At 47.2% G+C, this 20,422-nt stretch overlaps 1 protein-coding gene across 16 annotated transcripts in view; it reads right to left on the bottom strand.

The window, feature by feature from the left end:
• The window catches only part of TBCD (tubulin folding cofactor D), a 190,770-nt gene that overhangs the window by 168,145 nt on the left and 2,203 nt on the right, over positions 1–20,422 (bottom strand). For 13 of the 16 annotated variants that reach the window (XM_054456073.2, XM_054456076.2, XM_063655868.1 and 10 more), the window contains exons 2-6: positions 18,213–18,263; positions 10,369–10,466; positions 8,721–8,822; positions 6,514–6,660; positions 2,565–2,620 (exon numbers count right to left, since the gene is read on the bottom strand). In XM_054456073.2, coding sequence (XP_054312048.1) covers positions 2,565–2,620; positions 6,514–6,660; positions 8,721–8,822; positions 10,369–10,466; positions 18,213–18,263 — 454 coding nt within the window. The remainder of the gene's footprint in view (positions 1–2,564; positions 2,621–6,513; positions 6,661–8,720; positions 8,823–10,368; positions 10,467–18,212; positions 18,264–20,422) is intronic. The other 3 variants (XM_063655864.1, XM_063655869.1, XM_063655861.1) reach the window with 1 other exon arrangement.

The raw sequence follows: 20,422 nt of genomic DNA, 5'->3' as shown, positions 1-20,422 counted from the left end.
ATTAAAGGGTTTCTAAGGCAGCACTCAATCTGCATGTTCTAGCAACAATATAACACCAAGCATCACCTACAACGCTGTGGATGCTGGCAAGCTCAGTCAATCAAGGGAGACGGGTGCAGCTGTAGAGCCACCCACAGTGACACGGAGAAGCATTCAGTCCTGAGAGCAAAGTGGGCTAGAGCAGGCTGCTCCTCCCTGGAGAGCAGAAAACGAACCTGTACTGCAGACAAATGCTGGCACAGGACCCCTCGCAGCCCTGCCCTTATTTGAACAATCCTCACCAAAAAGGGGTCTGAGAAGTACAGGAAACTCAGAACCTGCGGTTGAGTCTGGGAGGTGTCGAGGGAACCGGCCAAGCACCTGTAAGAGCTCTTCCACTGACGGCATCCGCCACTCTCAAACGCTCTTGAGAATCAGCGTGCGAGAGTGTGCGAGACCAAGGGGAAAAAAGCTCCACGGCACCCACGGCCCCAGGCACCACCTCTCCTGGATCCCAGGCTCAGGTGTTCTGAACTGAAACTGGCTCGGCCGAGAAGCACCTGCTTCTCCCGGCACTAGGTGGCGCTGCGGTGTCTCACCAGGAGTCCGCCCGGGACCCCGAGCCAGCGCTCTCACTCTTCCCAGAGGACCCCACGGAGGGAGAGGTCCTCAGATGGTGCCTCCCCCTCACCCACAGGCACCGCAGTCCGCAGAGCCAAGCTCGGCAAAAACCTACCCAGCCCTCAGTACTGCTGCTAAGAAAAGTACGAATAAAAGCAGATACTATCTTCCATTGAACGAAGTTGGCAAACATTCTTAAGGTTTGATCCAACTGGTAAATATGGGGAAAGAACTTTCAATTTGTTCAGCCTCTCCAGTAATTGCATTCAGACCCTGAAAATGTTCATTCCACTTGTAGAAACTCATCCCTAGAAATCATTCAGAATGGTACACAATTTTACATGGACCGTTTGCAACACTGAGTTTTAATACCAAATTGGGAGGGCAGCAGTCTAAATGTCCCACCACAAACGACAGGTAGAAAAGACACACTCGGGCCGGGCGCGGTGGCTCACGCCTGTAATCTCAGCACTTTGGGAGGCCGAGGTGGGCAGACCACGATGTCAGGAGATGGAGACCATCCTGGCTAACACAGTGAAACCCCATCTCTACTGAAAATACAAAAAAAATTAGCTGAGCGTGGTGGCGGGCGCCTGTAGTCCCAGCTACTCGGGAGGCTGAGGCAGGAGAACGGTGTGAAACCGGGAGGCAGAGCTTGCAGTGAGCCAAGATTGCACCACTGCACTCCAGCCTGGGCGACAAAGTGAGACTCCATCTCAATTAAAAAAAAAAAAAAAGAAAAAGAAAGAAAAAGAAAAGACACACTCGCACCAGGTCATCTCGTTTTGGAAGAAGACAATGGCACACCAGGCCCATCTCCTGGTCCGCGGTGCAAAGAATTGAGTGCAGCAACTGAGCCACGGACAGAGTTGGTGCCACCCCACGGGGAGACCATGGACAGAGTTAGTGCCACCCAGTAGGGAGACGGGGCCATCACACCCCCATGGGATGAAAGCACTCAAAGGTTTTATTTTGTACTTCATACTCTATTATCTAAATACATACAGATTACTTTTATAATTAGACAATCATCTTTTCATGTCCTTGACAAGACAGGAAGCAGCCTCTGCCCTCTCAGGAGGGGCCTCACCTGCTCCAGGGGACTCAGGCATTCCTTCCTCAGCTCCAGGCTATCACAAACCCCTCATCCAATACCTCCAACTGCCCCACAAAGGAAGTTTCTCTCCTCCCACTTCTCCGGGAAAGAAGCTGTGCAAGTTGTAGCTACACACCCGAGTGAAGGTGACGCTGCGTGGGGCACTGACCGTATTCCCAACCACAACCACCGAAAGGTTTTAGGACCAGCTTTCAACTTTCACCATTGCAGAGGGGGAAAACATCAACTGTTCTGACTCAGTAAACTACATACGTACTTAAAATCAGGTGTCATGTAAAATACTGATTAGAAATATTGCTTTCTTCCTTCTTGCATCTCATGAAACAGGTTCGCTCAGTCTATACACACATCCTTCGTATCTTTCCAACGCCGCAGGCCTGCTGCGCTCAGCAGAGAAAACTGCCTTCCCCTGTCTGGGGCACACGGGGGTGCAGTTAACACAGGACGTTGGGGGATTTTCATCCCCAGTCACAGAGGCCCACCACCACCCATCATCTCTACGGGAGACAGCCCGAGCTGTTTCTCATAACTGCCACCCCATCCCAGTGAGGGGGGGCTGCGCCCCAGGGATGACAGCCACACCTCTTCCAGACCTGCACTCCTGTCGATGGGCCTGTCAGGTGACCCCCACCAGCACCCCAAACCACCACTGAGGGTGGTCATTTCAGGGTCAGAGGTCTTCTGTGCCCAAACACTGCTGCACGCTCCCTCAGAGAAAGCCACAGAGTCCAAAGACTTCCCTGGGTCCTTCGTCTGAGGATTGAAGACACACATGAAACACGTACCCAAACAAACCCTTCTCAGAACGCACCAGCCACGCACCAAGAAATGTGCCATGGAAACTTACCTGGACACAAGGACGGCAGCTGCATCTCGGGCCTTGTCACTGACAATCAAGTAGGACTGCAAAAAAGGGTGAAGCACAGATACAGTCACTCCTGCACACGCCAGCCTCGGGGACCCCACGTGGTTGCCATTCCCACCCTCACCAGCTCCCGGAGGGCCCAGGTTCACAAACCTTAGCAGCACAGGCCTAAGTCCAAAGCTGCAAAAAAAACCTCTCTTCAATCTGAGCCAAGGGCTACAGCTGCCAACCGCTACACTCACCCAGGTAAGTGCCTGAGCTACACAGAGCGTTTGCTCACACCCCCTTGAAACACACATTTGCAAGAACAGAGCAGGAGAATGTAAACAAAGGAGTCACCCAATTGTAACAAAGAATCGAGAGTATTCATTGAGCACCTAATATGCCTTCCAGCACAAGGGAACCATCAGTATTGGAGTATTCAGACTAGATAAGAGGCCCTGTTCAAACTGAAGAGCACCTAGATTTACTACAAATGCCTAGTTTTTAATTTTTAGTGTTTAATTTTGGGGTACATAGTAGATGTATATATATATATATATATATATATATATATATATATATACATATATATATATTTTTTTTTTTTTTTTGAGACGGAGTCTTGCTCTGTCGCCCAGGCTGGAGTGCAGTGGCGCGATCTCGGCTCACTGCAAGCTCCGCCTCCCAGGTTCACGCCATTCTCCTGCCTCAGCCTCCCCAGTAGCTGGTCTTAGGGTTTTTTTGCTGTTGTTTTGAGACTGGGTCTTGCTCTGTCACCCAGGCTGGAGTACAGTCGTGCGAGCAAAGCTCACTGTAGGATGGGCGCTGTGGCTCACGCCTTAATCCCAGCACTTTGAGAGGCTGGGGCAGGCGGATCACCTGAGGTCAGGAGTTCGAGACCAGCCTGGTCAATATGGTAAAACCCCGTCTCTACTAATGATACAAAAATTGGCCAGGCATGATGGCGCACACCTGTAATCCCAGCTACTCAGGAGGCTGAGGTGGGAGGATTGCTGGAGCCTCAAAGGCAGAGGCTGCAGTGAGTTGAGATTAGACCACTGCACTCCAGCATGGGTGACAGGGCAAGACTCCATCTCAAAAAAAAAAAAACTCACTGCACCAACCTCCCCAGCTCAGGTGACCCTCCCACCTCAGCCTCCAGAATAGCTGGGACCAAAGGTGTGTACCACCACACCTGGCTAATTTTCTTCTATTTTTTGGTAGAGACTGAGTCACATTATATTGCCTAGGCTGCTCTCAAACTCTTGGGCTCAAGCTATCCTCCCGCCCTGGCCTCCCAAAGCGCTGGAATTACAGGCATGAAACCTCCATGCCCAGCTAGATTTATTTTTGGGAGGGCTGCCTTAAAATGTTTCCAATGCTTGTCTAGGCTAGTGTTTTTTGTTTTTTTTTTCCCAAAACGATACACTTAGAGATCTTTTTTTCTGGGGCAGGCGTTTTTTTTTTTTTTGAGACGGAGTCTTGCTCTGCTGCCCAGGCTGGAGTACAGTGGTGCAATCTTGGCTCACTGCAACCTCTGCTTCCCGGGTTCAAGCAATTCTCTGCCTCAGCCTCCCGAGTAGCTGTTCATTTGTAGGAGAACAGTTGAATAAATATGTAAGGATCACAGGCGCTGGCCACCATGCCCAGCTAATTTTTGTATTTTTAGTAGAGATGGGGTTTCACCATCTTGTCAAGGCTGGTCTTGAACTTCTGACCTTGTGATCCACCTGCCTCGGCCTCCCAAAGTGCTGGGATTACAGGCGTGAGCCACCACGCCCGGCCTCCGGGGCAGGCTTTCTAACGGCAATCACAGAGTGCCAAGTCTTGACAAACCATGCTCCCTTGACCTGGCAGTCCCTCTCCACAGGCAAGTAAACAAGGGTGGGCAAACCACACTACTTTTTTTTTTTTTTCTTCCAGAGACGGAGTTTCACTCTTGTGGCCCAGTGTGGAGTGCAATGGCGTGATATCGGCTCACCACAACCTCCGCCTCCCAGGTTCAAGCGATTCTCCTGCCTCAGCCTCCTGAGTAGCTAGGGGACTACAGTCACGCACCATCACGCCCAGCTAATGTTGTATTTTTAGTAGAGACAAGGTTTCTCCATGTTGGTCAGGCTGGTCTCGAACTCCTGACCTCAGGTGATCTGCCCACCTTGGCCTCCCAGAGTGCTGGGATTACAGGCGTGAGCCACCGCACCCAGCCCATCACCACACTACCTCTAACATAACAAAACAAGAACAAACAAAACATCCATCTATCAGAGAGAATTTTAAATTAGATTACAATGGAGTATCTTTTCCCTTAACGATTATGAGGGGGACACTTTCTGACATCGTGAGACACTAAGAACGTGTTCCTGAGGGTAAAAAGGACTCAGAACAGCAGGTCATGGGGCAGTGTTGAGCCCTGATGAAGAGCACAGACTCCAGAGATAAACCACCTGGATTCAAACATGGATCCACCATTTATGAGCAAAGTAAACTAAGTTATTAATTTTTATGCCTGTTGCCTTCTCGGTTAAACGAGGGTAAGAATTGTCAACAGCCTCATGAAGGAGAATTAAATGATTATTAATCACAGTTAATTAATCACTGATGATCTATCAATCATCAACGTATAGGTTAAATTTTTTTTTTTTGAGATGGACTCTTGCTCTGTCACCCAGGCTGGAGTGCAGTGGCATAATCTCAGCTCACTACAATCTCCACCTCCCAGGTTCAAGGGATTCTTCTGCCTCAGCCTCTTGAGTAGCTGGGATTATAGGTATGTGTCACCAGGCCCAGCTAATTTTTGTATTTTTAGTAGACACAGGGTTTCACCATGTTGGCCAGGCTGGTCACGAAGTCCTAACCTCACGTGATCTGCCCGCCCCAGGCTCCCAAAGTGCTGGGATTACAGGAGTGACCCACCACACCCAGCCCAATGTATAGGTTAAATTATTAATCCATAAGTGATTAATCTATGAGTGTTTGAACAGTGCCAGGCACACAGCAGGCACTCAGTGAATGCTGACCAGGGCTGTCGCGGTCAGCGTGGCAGGAAGACCGAAACGACTGAGATGGCTCAGAGCCTGACAGCCTCCTAGTGCTCGCTTGCGTGGGTTGGACTCGGTGACTTGCTGCCAACCACAGGATCTGGCAGAGGAACGGGACGTCACTTCCATGATCGGGTAACAGATTATCATGACTTCCTTCTCGTTAGCAGAGTCCCCCCTTGCAGGCTTTGATGGAATAAGCCACTAAGTTGGAGGGGCCCAGGTGGCAAAGAACTGAGGGTGGCCTCAATCCAGCGGCCTTGGGGCGAAGCCTGCCCATGTCGAGTTTTAACTGCAACTGTGGGCAAGCTTGACACAGAGGACCCAGCTCAGCCATGCCAGACTCCCAACCCACAGAAACTACAAGAGGATAAATGTGTGTCAAACACTCAAGTTTGAGGTAATTACTTATGATCCAATAGATAACTAATACAATAAGCTGTGTTTATATGCATAATATTTACATCAAGAAAAGTTTGAAGAAAATAAACAACTTATCTCTTGGCGCTAGAATTTCGTAAATTTAAATTTAGTATTTTTCTTGCTTATCTTTATTTTCTAGTTCTCCTACAAATGAACATCTTTTATATAACGTTAAGAACTAAATGTAAAATGGGTCCTTATTCTCTCTCACCATTGCCAGTAAACCCTTCCTTATCTGCCATGATTACCCTCAACAGAGTATTTGCATCATCTACAAAGAAATGAGATTTGCTAACTCAACCTGACCCCTACATGAATTATCACAATTTCAAAATAAGTTATCATATCGGATTTTACCCCACTGAAAAAAACAGCAGTTGAATAAATATGTAAGTATCAAAAACTTACCGAGTAAAACACTAATATCAAGACAGCATGAGTGTGAAAGTGAGTACTAATTAGCAGCTAATTATCTGCATGATATTTACCTCTGCTATTTGGAGAATACGGTCCATTATGGACATGCGTGTTTGCCCAGGCTGGGTGAGGAGGTTCCCGTCAAGGCGAGAAAAATCAAAAGGGATCAGGCAGGTCACAGAGAGCCATAGCAAAAGCATGTAGCGGGTTTCCCAAGTCTAAAAAATTAAATCACAGTAAGAATGAGTCTTGTTTGAAAAACAGAGGCCACTGGCCACAATCTACTTAAAGTCACTGCCCTCCATGCCCACTCAATGCCTACTAAAGCCATTCAAATGCCATCACCCTCAGGGCCAGAAATGCAGGCCATTCACCAACTCCTCGCCACATCCCCCCAGAATGCCCACCACACACACTCACTGCCCTAACTTAGCTCAGCAGACAAAAGAGACATCAAAATGAACAAAGAAAAATCATAATACATCAGTATAGCTGCTTCTCTTCGCTGGCACCTCTCCACATATAAACTGGCCTTTTGAAAAAGTGAAAAACAGATACAAAGTAAAAACACCTAAGAATAAAGAAAAAAGTCCGGGCGTGGTGGTTCACACCTGTAATCCCAGCACTTTGGGAGGCCGAGACGAGAGCGGATCACCTGAGGTCAGGAGTTCTTTTTTTTTTTTTTTTGAGACAGAGTCTCGCTCTGTTGCTGAGGCTGGAGTGCAGTGGTGCAATCTCGCTCACTGCAAGCTCCGCCTTCCGGATTCACGCCATTCTCCTGCCTCAGCCTTCTGAGTAGCTGGGACTACAGGCATGTGCCACCATGCTAGGCTAATTTTTGTATTTTTTGTAGAGACAGGGTTTCACCGTGTTAGCCAGGATGGTCTCGATCTCCTGACCTCGTGATCTGCCCACCTTGGCCTCCCAAAGTGCTGGGATTACAGGCATGAGCCACCGTGCCTGGCCGAGGTCAAGAGTCCTAAACCAGCCTGACCAACATGGAGAAACCCCGTTTCTACTAAAAATACAAAATTACCCTGGCGTGATGACGCATGCCTGTAATCCCAGCTACTCGGGAGGCTGACACAGGAGAATCGCTTGAACCTGGGAGGCAGAGGTTGCAGTGAGCCAAGATTGTGCCATTGCTCTCCAACCTGGGCAACAAGAGCAAAACTCTGTTTTTAAAAAAATAAATAAATAAAAGAAAACAATTATCAACTTCTAATAAAAAAGGAGTACCCTTATTTTCAGTAATTAGTAAAAAACATTCCAATTTGTCCCTGCAATCATTCCACTGGGGGCCGCTAGAAGTACCAGGGAAAGAAGGGCACGGAGTGCAGGGCAGCAGGGAAATGCCCCCCAGCTCTCATCAGTCACATCCACGCCAAGACAAGCCATCGCACTGCACGGTTATAAACCGTGTGCTCTTCCGAATACACACCGCGCAGACGACAGCAAGCATAGCAGGCCCCGCTGCTGTCTGAGGAAAGGCCCCTGGCGAGGCCGGCCCTGGGCTGGCATCCAGGGACCTGAACGCCAGCAGGGTTCCCACCAAGCCCTGCCTGATGAGGTCCCTCGCTGGCTCAATCTGCACAAACCGTGTGCTTTATGCTGGCACCTGCTTTCCTGCTGAGGGTCTGGAATTTTGTTTCGTGCCAGGCAGAGGTGTCCACGTGGCCAGACCCCAGTGAAAGCTCTGGGCACCAAGTCTCAAACGTGCTTCCCTGATAGACACCTCACAGGTGTGGTCACATCTCACTGCTGGGGGAAGGACACAGGCCCTGTGGGACCCAATTGGAGGACCCTGGGAGCTCCCACCTGGTTCTCCCCAGACCCCACCCATGTGCCTTTTCCCTTTGCTGATTTTGCTGTGTATTATTTTGCCATAACAAGTGACAGCCAAAAGGAGGAATCTATGCTGAGTGCTGTGAGTCCTGCTCAGGAAGTATCAAACCTGGGGGTGGTCTTGGGAACCCAACACAGTTATACTTCCACAAGTTAAAAAAACATATAAACAATGACAGATTTATTGTTAAACTATATCTAGGCATAATTTTTTTTTTTATAAAGGGGCTATTTTAAACGAAAATAATTTGAAGCAACTTGTACAAGAAGTAAAGGAAAAGTCAAAAGAAAAGAAAGAAAAGAGGAGTGACACAAAACAAAGGGAGATAAAATGAAAGAAACAGGAAGGGGAAGGTGCAGCAGGGTGGGGCAAGCAGGGAGGAAGGACAGGCACGGAGGGGCTGGAGACGAGGGAGGAGGTAGAGACACTCACTTCATGGTCCTTGGGATTCTGATTTGTGACCAAATCTAAAACAGGCTCTACATCAGCAACTTCGTGAGGAAATAAACGAAGAAATGTTTTATAGCCTCGAACCTATCAAATAAAGAGATGCTGAATTATACAATTTAAAAATACAGAGAGCAGCAAAATTGCCTTTCTACCCTTTCATCAAAAATCACCACCTATGCGACCCACTGATCAAAGAGAATTGTCACATTACAGTGACACAATTTAGTAAGACTATAGTCACCACAAGAAAGCTACCCATGGCCAGGAGCGATGGCTCACACCTGTAATCCCAGCACTTTGGGAGGCTGAGGCAAAAGAATAGCTTGAGACCAAGAGTTGGAGACTAGCCTGGGCAAGATAAAAAATTAAAAATTAGACAGGATGGTGGCACATGGCTGTACTCTGAGAGGCTGAGGCAGGAGGGAGAATCATTTGAGACCAAGAGTTCGAGGCTGCAGTGAGCTGACTGCACCACTGCACTCTAGCCTGAGTGACAGAGCAAGACCCCATCTCTCAAAAAAAGAAAAAAAAAGAAAAAAAGGCTTTCCTTCCTAAATTGGCTAGTGTTATTCATTACTGTATTTATGAAATCAGTCATTAAATATGTTCATTTATATGACTGTCCTCTGACATTTATGAGGAATAAGTGCCTACAAACCTCAAGGGCCCAAATTCATTAACACTTCCCTGAAGCTCAGTGATACCACACCTTCCGGAGAAATCCTAACCTCAAACAGCGGAGCTGCAGAGGCCTGCGTGTCCTTGGCAGCCCACCCGCAGTGTCCTCTCGCCGGCCAAGGACTCTCCCGCCAGACAACAGAAATGCTGCCTCGCCACTACGAACCCCAAGCCCCACCCTGAGATGGCTGTGAGTACTCCCATAGTCAAAACTGCCAACAGAGAGCCTCTGGGCCAGCACACAGACACCTGAAGTTTGTAAGAAAAGCAGACTATGAGACCCCCGCCTAGACCTACTTGCTCAAAATCTATAGTACAGCAAAATTCCCAGGAAATTCATCTGCACATTAAAGTGTGAGAAGCACTTCCATTTCCAGAGTCTCGCTCTGTCACTCAGGCTGGAGTGCAACAGTGCGATCTCGGCTCACTGCAACCTCTGCCTCTCAGGTTCAAGCCATTCTCCCGCCTCAGCCTCCCAGGCAGCTGGGATTAGAGTCATGTGCCACCCAGCCCAGCTAATTTTTGTATTTTTAGTAGAGACGGGGTTTCACCATGTTGGCCAGGCTGGTCTCAAACTCCTGACCACAGGTGATCCACCTGCCTCAGCCTCCCAAACTGCTGGTATTACAGGCATGAGCCACCGCACCCAGCCTGCTTTTTCCTTGTAAGAAATTTTTCTGATTTAGTCTCATCTCCACCCCATTCCCTTCCTATCTACACGGTGCTTCAATGTATTCAAATGCAAGATGCTAAATATCTTGACACTGTTTCAGCCAAAGGGCCCACATCACTAAATTCTGATCCCCAACATACAGTAAAAAGGGACAGAATTAAACCCACAACTTGTGTCTAAGAACTATCTTTCTTGAGAAATAACATTTTGGAGGCTAACCTCTGGACCAAGTATATTACAAAAGTATCTGTCAACTCTGAAGTGCTATGGAAATGTTACCTTGGTGATGATGTAAAGAAATTTAAAAGCCAGATGTACGAGGGAAGCTGGAGATGTCTGATCTTGTACTATGTCCAACAACAAGTTCATCATCCATTCTAGGGAAAAACATATGAAACATTTACTATAAAAGTGAGCACCAACATGACACTGCGGCCGGCCAGGTGTGGTGGCTCATGCCTGTTTTCCCAGCACTTTGGGAGACCAAGGTGGTAGGATCATTTGAGGCCAGAATTTCAAGGCGGCAATGAGCTATGATCCTACTACTGCACTCCAGCCTGGGCAACAGAGCAAAACCCTGTCTCTTTTTTTTTTCTTTTTTTTTGAGACAGAGTCTTGCTCTGTCCCCCAGGCTGATGTGCACTGGCGTGATCTCGGCTCACTGCAACCTCCACCTCCCGGGTTCAGACGATTCTCCTCCCTCGAATTCCCAAGTAGCTGGAATTACAGGCACGCGTCACCACACCTGGCGAATTTTTGTATTTTTAGTAGAGACGGGGTTTCACTATGTTGGCCAGGATGGTCTCGAACTCCTGACCTCAGGTGATCCACCCACCTCGGCCTCCCAAAGTGCTGGGATTACAGGCGTGAGCCCACCGCGCCTGGCCCAAAACCCTGTCTCTTAAAAAACAAAAACAAACAAACAAAAAGACATAGCTAGGTTAAATGTAAGCAGAAGGAAAAAGATATTCCAACCAATCACGAATCATAAGAGAGCTGGAGTGGCTCTGTTAATATCACACAAAGTAAATGTCAGAACAAGTATATTATCATCAGAGATAAACAGAATGTTTCATGATAATAAAAGGATCAATTCATCATGAAGACTAACAATTCTGTAAGTATACACACCAACCTACAGAACTTCAAAATAAGCAAAGAAAAAGCTGAGAGAAATGAAGGGAGACACGGTTGAAAACTTCGACACTCCTTTTTCAGGAACTGATAGAACAAGTGAGAGAAAACCACTGAAACCTAAACAGCACTATCAACCACCTTACTTTCGTGACATTTAGAGAACAATCTATCCAACAACAGAACAGACATTTTTCTCAAGTGCATGTGGAACATTCAACAAAACAGACCATACACCGGGCTGCAAGTCTTCATACGTGGAAAAGAACTGCAACTGGCATCCGGGAAACGCAGAGAAGGACACAACGAGATACACTCCCTGAAATGAGAGAGACTGGCAGCGCTGAGTGCTAAAGAGAACCCAGAGCAGCTGGAATCCTCATACCTTGTGGGTAGAAATGGTCAACAGGACAATCTTCATGGAATCAGTATGGCAGGTGATGATGAGTCATACACTTTTTTTTTTTTTTTTTTTGGAGACAGAGTCTCACTCTGTGACCCAGGCTGGAGTGCAGTGGTGTCATCTCAGCTTACTGCAACCTCCGCCTCCCACATTCAAGTAATTCTCGTGCCTCAGCCTCCTGAGTAGCTGGGACTACAGGCGCCCGCCACCACAGCCGGCTAATTTTTTGTATTTTAGTAGAGATGGGGTTTCACCATGTTGCCCAGGCTGGTCTTGAACTCCTGAGCTCAGGCAATCCACCTGCCTCAGTCTCCCAAAGTGCTAGAATTACAGGTAGGAGCCACCACACCTGGCCAAGTCATACACTTTCTACGAGTAAGACACTTTCTGCTACTCAGCAATTCCACGCATGCGTATTTTCCCAAGAGAAAATAAAACCTCTACCTAAAGACTTGTACATCAATATTTTCACAGTAGCATTACTTTTTTTTTTTTTTTTTTGAGATGGAGTCTCGCTCTGTCACCCAGGCTGGAGTGCAGTGGCAAGATCTTGGCTCACTGCAACCTCCACCTCCTGGGTTCAAGCAATTTTCCTGCCTCAGCCTCCCAAGTAGCTGGGACTACACGCGCACACCGCCACGCTGGGCTAATTTTTTGTATTTTTAGTAGAGATGGGGTTTCACCGTGTTAGCCAGGATAGTCTCGATCTCCTGACTTCATGATCTGTCCGCCTCAGCCTCCCAAAAAGTAGCATTATTAATAAAAGCCAAAAACCGGAAACAACTCAAATGTCCATCAACAGATAAAAGAAGAAACAATCCCAGCACTTTGGAAGGCTGAGGCGGGTGGATCACGAGGTCAGGAGATCAAGACCATCCTGGTTAACACGGTGAAACCCCGTCTCTACTAAATATTTTAAAAAATTAGCTAGGTGTGGTGGCGGGCACCCGTAGTCCCAGCTACTCGGGAGGCTGAGGCAAGAGAATGGTGTGAACCTGGGTGGCAGAGCTTGCAGTGAGCCAAGATCGCACCACCGCACTCCAGCCTGGGCAACAGACCAAGACTCTGTCTCAAAAAAAAAAAAAGAAGAAGAAGAAACAAATTGTGGTTTATCAGCACGAGAGAAAAGGTACAAACTACTGATACACCAACAATGGTAAGTCCTGGAGATGTTATTTTAACAACGGAAGACAAAAAGAGCACATACTGAATGATTCTAGAACAGGCAAAACTAATGAACAGTAACATTAACCAACCGTGGTTCCCTAGGGCTGGGGTGAGGGGACTGACAGCAAAAGGACATCAGGTAACTCCTTGGGATGACAGAAATGTTCCATATCTTGATAGCGCGGAGTGTATACATTTACCAAAACTCAAACATCTTACTAAAATGGGTGCATTTTATAGTAGGTAAATTTTAAACTCGATAAAGTTAAAACTCAATAAAATGTTCTAAGAATAAAAATTTATAATCGTGGATAAAGAGTAGCATTATTTACAAACTATATAATATTTACCTGCTAAGAAAACCCAAAAGAAACAACTGGCCGGGCACAGTGGCTAACGCCTGTAATCCCAGCACTTTGGGAGGCCGAGGCAGGTGGATCACCTGAGGTCAGGAGTTCAAGACAAGCCTGGCCATCATGGTGAAACCCTGTCTCTACTCAATACAAAAATTGGCCAGGCTAATTTTACAGGTGGCGCCTGTAATCCCAGCTACTCAGGAGGCTGAGGCAGGAAAATCTCTTGAACCCGGGAGAAGGAGGTTGCAGTGAGCCAAGATCGCGCCATCGCACTCCAGCCTGGGTGACAGAGCAAGACTTTGTCTCCAAAAAAAAAAAAGAAACGACTGAAAAACTATTGAAGTAAACATTTCATCGCACAGTGAACCTCGTAGACAGGATGCTAAGTGAAAAAAGCCAGTCCCAAAAGACCTCCTGCTGTATGATTCCATCACACAAAATGCTGAATACACACAAACCCAGAGCCAGATGAGTGGTTACTGCAGAAGCAGAGAATGGGAAGAATTGTTGATGGGAGTTGGGTTGCTTCAGGAGATGATGAAAATGCCTAGATTGTGGTAGTGATAGTTACACAACTCTGTAATACACTAAATACACTAAATAACACTAAAGTGTATATTTAGAAGGGTGAACTCTATAGTATGTAATTACATCCCTATAAAAATGTTAAGAAATGTATGTTTACACATACATATTCCATTACAGTGTTGCCATTTACAAAAACAGTATACAAAACATATCCTCGCTAGACATCAGCAATAACCAGTTAGAACACATAACAAAGAGTTTCACAAGAGCAATAAAGGACAAAACATACCTAGAAATAAACCTAAAAAAATGTCTCCAAGAATCATCTAAAGAAAATCACCAACCTTCACTGAGGAACACAAAAGATGTGAATAATTAGAGACATAATACCATGATCTTAGACAGGAAAATTAAATCTTACAAAGACTTCTCCCCTAGATGAATTTGTGAATTTAATAGAATTCCAAAGGGTGGAGAGTGATAAAATAATTCTGGATTTCATCCGCATTAATGAACGGGCTACAAACCCATCAAGAAAATAGGAGGAAAGGATGCCAGGCAAAATATAAAGTAACATCAAACAAAATAACCCAGGCCAGGCGTGGTGGCTCACGCCTCTAATCCCAGCACTTTGGAAGGCCAAGGCGGGCAGATTGCTTGAGGTCAGGAGCTCGAGACCATCCTGGCCAACATGATGAAAACCGTTCTCTACTAAAAATACAAAAATTAGCCAGGCGTGGTGGCATGTGCTACTTGGGAGGCTGAGGCAGGAGAATCTCTTGAACCTGGGAGGCAGAGGTTGCAGTAAGCCAAGAACGCGCCACTGCACTGCAGCCTGGGTGACAGAGTGAGACTTCATCTCAAAAAAAAAAAAAAAAAACAAAATGACCCAGAAAAAAGAGCATACAGATAGGTTAATGGAACAGGATAAAAAGTCTAAAAACAAAGGCTAATATATTTGAATATTTAATATAGATTTAAAACGGCATTTCGAGCAGGGGAGAGGCCACTAAATCTTCCAATAAATGAGGCTTACATAACTGATTAGGAAAAAATAAACTTTCTAACCGTACTACCAAACGCCAAACACAAAGAAACTGATAGTTTGACAAGCTAAATATTTCTACAAGTTCAGTAGAGACTGGCTGCAGTGGCTCACACCTGCCATCCCAGCACTGTGGGAGGCCAAGGCAGGATCGCTTGGGGCCAGAAGTTCGAGACGAGCCTGAGGAACATAGCGTGACCCTGACCCTGCAAAAACACTTTTTTTTTTTTTTTTTTGAGACAGTCTCACTCTGTAGCCTACGCTGGAGTGCAGTGGCACGATCTCGTTCACTGCTACCTCCACCTCCTGGGTCCCAGTTCAAGCAATTCTCCTGCCTCAGCCTCTCGAGTAGCTGGGATTACAGGCATGCTCCACCATGCCCAGCTAATTTTTGTATTTTTAGTAGAGACGGGGTTTCACCATGTTGGTCAGGCTGGTCTTGAACTCCTGACCTTGTAATCCACCCGCCTCGGCCTCCCAAAGTGCTGGGATCACAGGCATGAGCTACTGTGCCTGGCCAAAAAAAAAAAGTTTTTTAATTAACTAGGCATGGCGGCTTGTGCCTGTTGTCCCAGCTATGCAGGAGGATGAGGTGAGAAGATCACTTAATCCCAGGAACTTAAGGCTGCAGTGAGCTATGACTGCGCCACTACACTCCAGCCTGGGTGACAGAGCAAGAGCCCATCTCTTTAAAAAAAACAAACACGAAAAAACTTCAGTAGATAAAATACACTAGACACAATATTAAAAGGCAAAAGCAGGCCAGGCACAATGGCTCACGCCTGTAATCCCAGCACTTTGGGGGACCAAGGTGGGCGGATCACCTAGGGGTCAGGAGTTCAAGACCAGCCTGGCCAACATGATGAAACCTCATCTCTACTAAAATACAAAAATTAGCCAGGCGTGGTGGCACACACCTTAATCCCAGCTACTCGGGAGGCTGAGGCAGGAGAATCGCTTGAACCCGGGAGGCAGAAGTTGCAGTGAGCCAAGATTGGGCCACTATACTCCAGCCTGGGCAACAGAGAGACTACATCTCAAAAAAAAAAAAAAAAAAAGAAGCAAAAGGCTGGAAAAATGTGCAACAAATGAGAAAGGACCAGCATCCCACAACTACATTTTCCTTTTTCTAAAAGGGAATTCCAGAAAATAATGAACTCAGCTGGGCACGCTGGCTCACACCTGAAATCCCAGCACTTTAGGAGGCCAAGGTGGGTGAACTGCTTGAGCCCAGAGGTATAAGACCAGCCTGGGCAACACGGCAAGACCCTGTCTCTACAAAAAAAAATTTTTTATTTATTTATTTTTATTATTTTTTTTTTCCGAGACATTTTCGTTCTTGTTGCCCAGGCTGGAGTACAATGGCATGATCTTGGCTCCCCGCAACCTCTGCCTCCCGGGTTCGGGCAATTCTCCTGCTTCAGTCCCCTGAGTAGCTGGGATTACAGGCGTGCACCACCACACACGGCTAATTTTTGCATTTTTAGTAGATACGGGGTTTCACCATGTTGGTCAGGCTAGTCTCAAACTCCCGACCTCAGGTGATCCACCCGCCCCGGCCTCCCAAAGTGCTGGGATTACAGGCATAAGCCACCACGCCCGGCCAAAAAGTTTTTGCAAAGAAAGAAAATAACTCTAAAAATCATTCGCAGCACTCTAAGCAGCTCACAACAAGTGTGACTATTCCATGATCCACTCTGGAAAGAGGTCTGGCAAGAATAAAGACATTTAACTACAGGTCCAATGTTGTTACTTGAAGAGATATAAAAACACCACTTGCTACCTTGTGAGCAGTGATCACATTTGTTTCCTGGGAACCAGCGCTCACACACAGGAACTCCAGGAACCCAAGACCTCCTACAAGATATGGCCTGGGGAGCCCACTGCCTGCCACGCCATCCAGCACGGCTAGCCCCTCCACCAGATGTCAGTCATGTTCCCTGCAGCTGACCCTCTCCCAAGGACCTCTATCTTTGGTCTCCTTCACAAGGCCTATAAATTTTTCTAAGAGGACGGAAGGACAAGGCTGATCCCAATGAATTCTTGAATCCAGAATTTAGAGGGTATTTTTTTTTTTGAGATGAAGTCTCACTCTGTCACCCAGGCTGGAGTGCAGTGAAGTGATCTCAGCTCACTGCAAGCTCCACCTCCCGGGTTCACGCCATTCTCCTGCCTCAGCCTCCCAAGTAGCTGGGACTACAGGCACCTGCCAGCATGCCCAGCTAATTTTTTGTATTATTAGTAGAGACAGGGTTTCATCGTGTTAGCCATGCTGGTCTCGAACTCCAGACCTCAAGTGATCCATTCGCCTCCGCCTCCCAAAGTGCTGGGATTACAGGCATGAGCCACCGCTCCCAGCCAAAATCTGTTATTTGAAGTAAAAAAACCAGAACAGGATGCACAGCACCAGCTACTCTTTAAGAGGCACATGTGCGCACACGAAAAGCTGACCCTTAGCATCTCCCATACAGATCTCAACACCACAGAGGGGCGAGGAAACCCCAGCAAAGAGCAGCTCAAAGACTGAATGGTGAAACCGGGCTGTGAAGCCAGGGTGCCCCCACCCAGGGTGCTGCCTCTTAACGTGGTGAATATTGCTACCTTCCTCTTTCCCAGGTTAACTGCCAGGAGCATGTGTTACATTTGTAGGTAGAAAAAGGAAAATTTTAACCAGTGTGAAATACATCAAAAATAAAGAAAACAATAAGAAACCACACCTCTTACACTAAAGTAAGAAAACCGAGCCTCAGTGTCCCCATCTGTAAACTGGAGATGACAACAGATGCCCTCCTTAGCTGCTGTGAGGATTAAAAGATGACCCATGTAAAACACCTGACCCTGTATGACTATTATCAGAAAGACATCATGTGACCAGATGTAAACTAAAATAAACTAATGTAAACTAAAAACACATGAGGAGGCCAGGCGCGGTGGCTCACGCCTGTAATCCCAGCACTTTGGGAGGCCGAGGCGGGCGGATCACGAGGTCAGGAGATCGAGACCATCCTGGCCAACATAGTGAAACCCCATCTCTACTAAAAATACAAAAATTAGCCAGGCATGGTGGCGCATGCCTGTAATCCCAGCTACTCGGGAGGCAGAGGCAGGAGAATCCCTTGAACCAGGGAGCTGGAGGATGCAGTGAGCTGAGATCGTGCCACAGCACTCTAGCCTGGAGACAGAGCGAGACTCTGTCTCAGAAAAAACAAACAAACAAAAAAAAAAAACATAAGGAGCAGATGTTGTTTCCTTAGCAGAAAGGAATTAAGTAGCTCAAACACATCTCCCCCCAGCCTAGAATGACATCTGGAACTCAAGCCACTATCACAGGTCGGCTAAAACCAACCAGCCAGGCCCTGCAAGCAAGTAAGACAGGGACACTTCTTTGCATTTGATCCTGGCAAAGCACATGCATGTGCCAGCACCATACACCAAGGCCTCTGTGGTCATCTGTAATTGAATGATCAAAATCAGCAGCTTCTATTCTTACCAAGGTGTGGGTCCAACAGATGAGGCTGCTCCTGGTATTTGTCCATTATTACTAAAAACAAATATAACATGAAAATTAATTATCACTAGGCCAAACATACCCATGAGCCTCAGAAACCCCGTCTTCCCTTGCTAGCTTCCACAGGGCAGCTCCACCTCTTCCCCAGCTCTCAAGAGCACACCTCCCCTCTCACTCACGGAGGCCACACAGGCCACCTGGAGGGAATGCCCCACCTCCCTCTAGCATTTTGAGGGCCACTGCGGCCCAGCCTCGTGCAGTTTACTTGCTTGGCACACTGTTCCTCTTTTCCCACTTCCTCTATACTCTTCCTAACAGAGTCTCCTCCTCGCCTCTTCCTTCACTCTCTCCTGCCTCTGCCAGCCGTTAAGGGCCAAGCTCAACTCTGTCCTTGTGAGACACACATCCCTGGCACTCCTCTCACACTCCCCTGCCAAACATGCCTGTAAACTAAAAACAAAATTCTAAGCCCCCTAGCCATCTAACAGACCCCTCCTCTTGGCCAAGGGCATTCCAAACTTAACCTGAAGAACTAGTTCAGGCCTCTGATGGGAAGGGATTGTGGGGAGCGGTCCCAGTACGCCTCACTATACCCTCCTCCCGCTGGAATTCAGGCACAGCTGATCAGTATTAGCATTCAAACCGATCTTAAGTAGCAATAAGACACCAAATTCCAGCCTGACTCTAGTACAGCATCACATGACAGCCAGCAGGCCCCGAATGAAATCAAAATATTTTTCCCTAAAATATATGTGACATCTTTTGAAATGGCCCTGTTAAGTTGTCTCTTGTGGGGAAAAGCTACATTCTGTAGAGAATCTCTTCCCTTTCTAGGTCTTTTCCCTAATCCAGGAGAAAATTAACTAAGTCTGGTACCTTTTTAGTCTGATAAAAAGCATTTACAATCTATTCTCTCTGAAACCAGCTAACTGGAACCTTCATCTGCGTAAGAAGAACCTTTGTCTCCACAATTTATCTTAACCTAGACAATCCCTTCTATGGATTCCAGGTCGTCAGATAAACTCTTTCAACCAATCACCAATCGTGAAATATTTGAATCCACCAATGCCCTGGACGCCCTCCCACCCAAGATGTCCCGCCTTCCCTGACGAGACCAATGTACATCTTACAGGTATTGATTGACGTCTCATGTCTCCCTAAAACGTATAAAACTAAGCTGTAGCCCGACTTCCTTGGGAACATGTGACCTCCTGAGGCTGCCTCACAGGCACACCCTTACCCTTCTAAACTGACTGAGACTTGTCTCAGATACTTTTTGGTTGACATATCCAGGCACTGCTCCCTTCCACACAGCGGCCAGCTCTTCACAACCTCCCAGACCCTGAATCACCACTTTCTCCTCCTCTCAGCAGCTGAAACTGCTTCTGTCCAATCCGGCAGCTCCCACCTCCACATCTGACCACACCCACTGCTTACCAGCAAAACTGCCTTTGCAAAAGTTAGATCAGTGAGGAAATTGTGGCAATGGGGCAGATCTGATCCAGCCAACCCCCTCATGCCTTTAGTCTTAAAGCTGCCAAGCTACCTTTGGGAGACATTTAATTTATAGTTTAAATGCTAAGAGCCCTTCCCCAAAACTCAACTGCCTCTGTAAAGTTAATGAGAGGCCGCCAGGCTAGGAGGAGGAGAGGAGCCTGAATTCCGCTAAGGTGCAACATAATTGCCAGCCATTATTCTTGAGATCACAAGACATGCGAGTTCCCCAGTTACTCCTGCAGACCACGCCACTTACTGCAGAACCTGAGACTGGCCTTTAAAGATATCTTTTCAGATTGTTTCCATGTCTGACACCTACACTAGGATCCACCGACCCATGATAGCTCCACCTGGACCCGCCCACTGCTCCTGGGACCCCACGCAGACGCGATTCAGCACATCATGGAGGATCATTTCCGACTCCCCTATGATTGTATACTCCTAACCAATCAGCCACCCCCCACCCTTTCCCCTAGATTACCTCTAAAAAACCCTGGCCCTCAAATTCTCAGGAAGACTGATTTGAGTAATAATAAAACTCCAGCCGGGCGTGGTGGCTCACTTTGGGAGGCTGAGGCAGGTGGATCACGAGGTCAGGAGATCGAGACCATCCTGGCTAACACGATGAAACCCGTCACTACTAAAAATACAAAAAATTAGGTGGGCGTGGTGGCGCGCACCTGTAGTCCCAGCTA

Source organism: Pongo pygmaeus, chromosome 19, assembly GCF_028885625.2.
Source record: "Pongo pygmaeus isolate AG05252 chromosome 19, NHGRI_mPonPyg2-v2.0_pri, whole genome shotgun sequence".
In the NCBI taxonomy this organism is placed as follows: domain Eukaryota; kingdom Metazoa; phylum Chordata; class Mammalia; order Primates; family Hominidae; genus Pongo; species Pongo pygmaeus.
The sequence above is the reverse complement of the archived record's forward strand: the minus strand, read 5'-3'. Positions and strand labels throughout refer to the sequence as shown.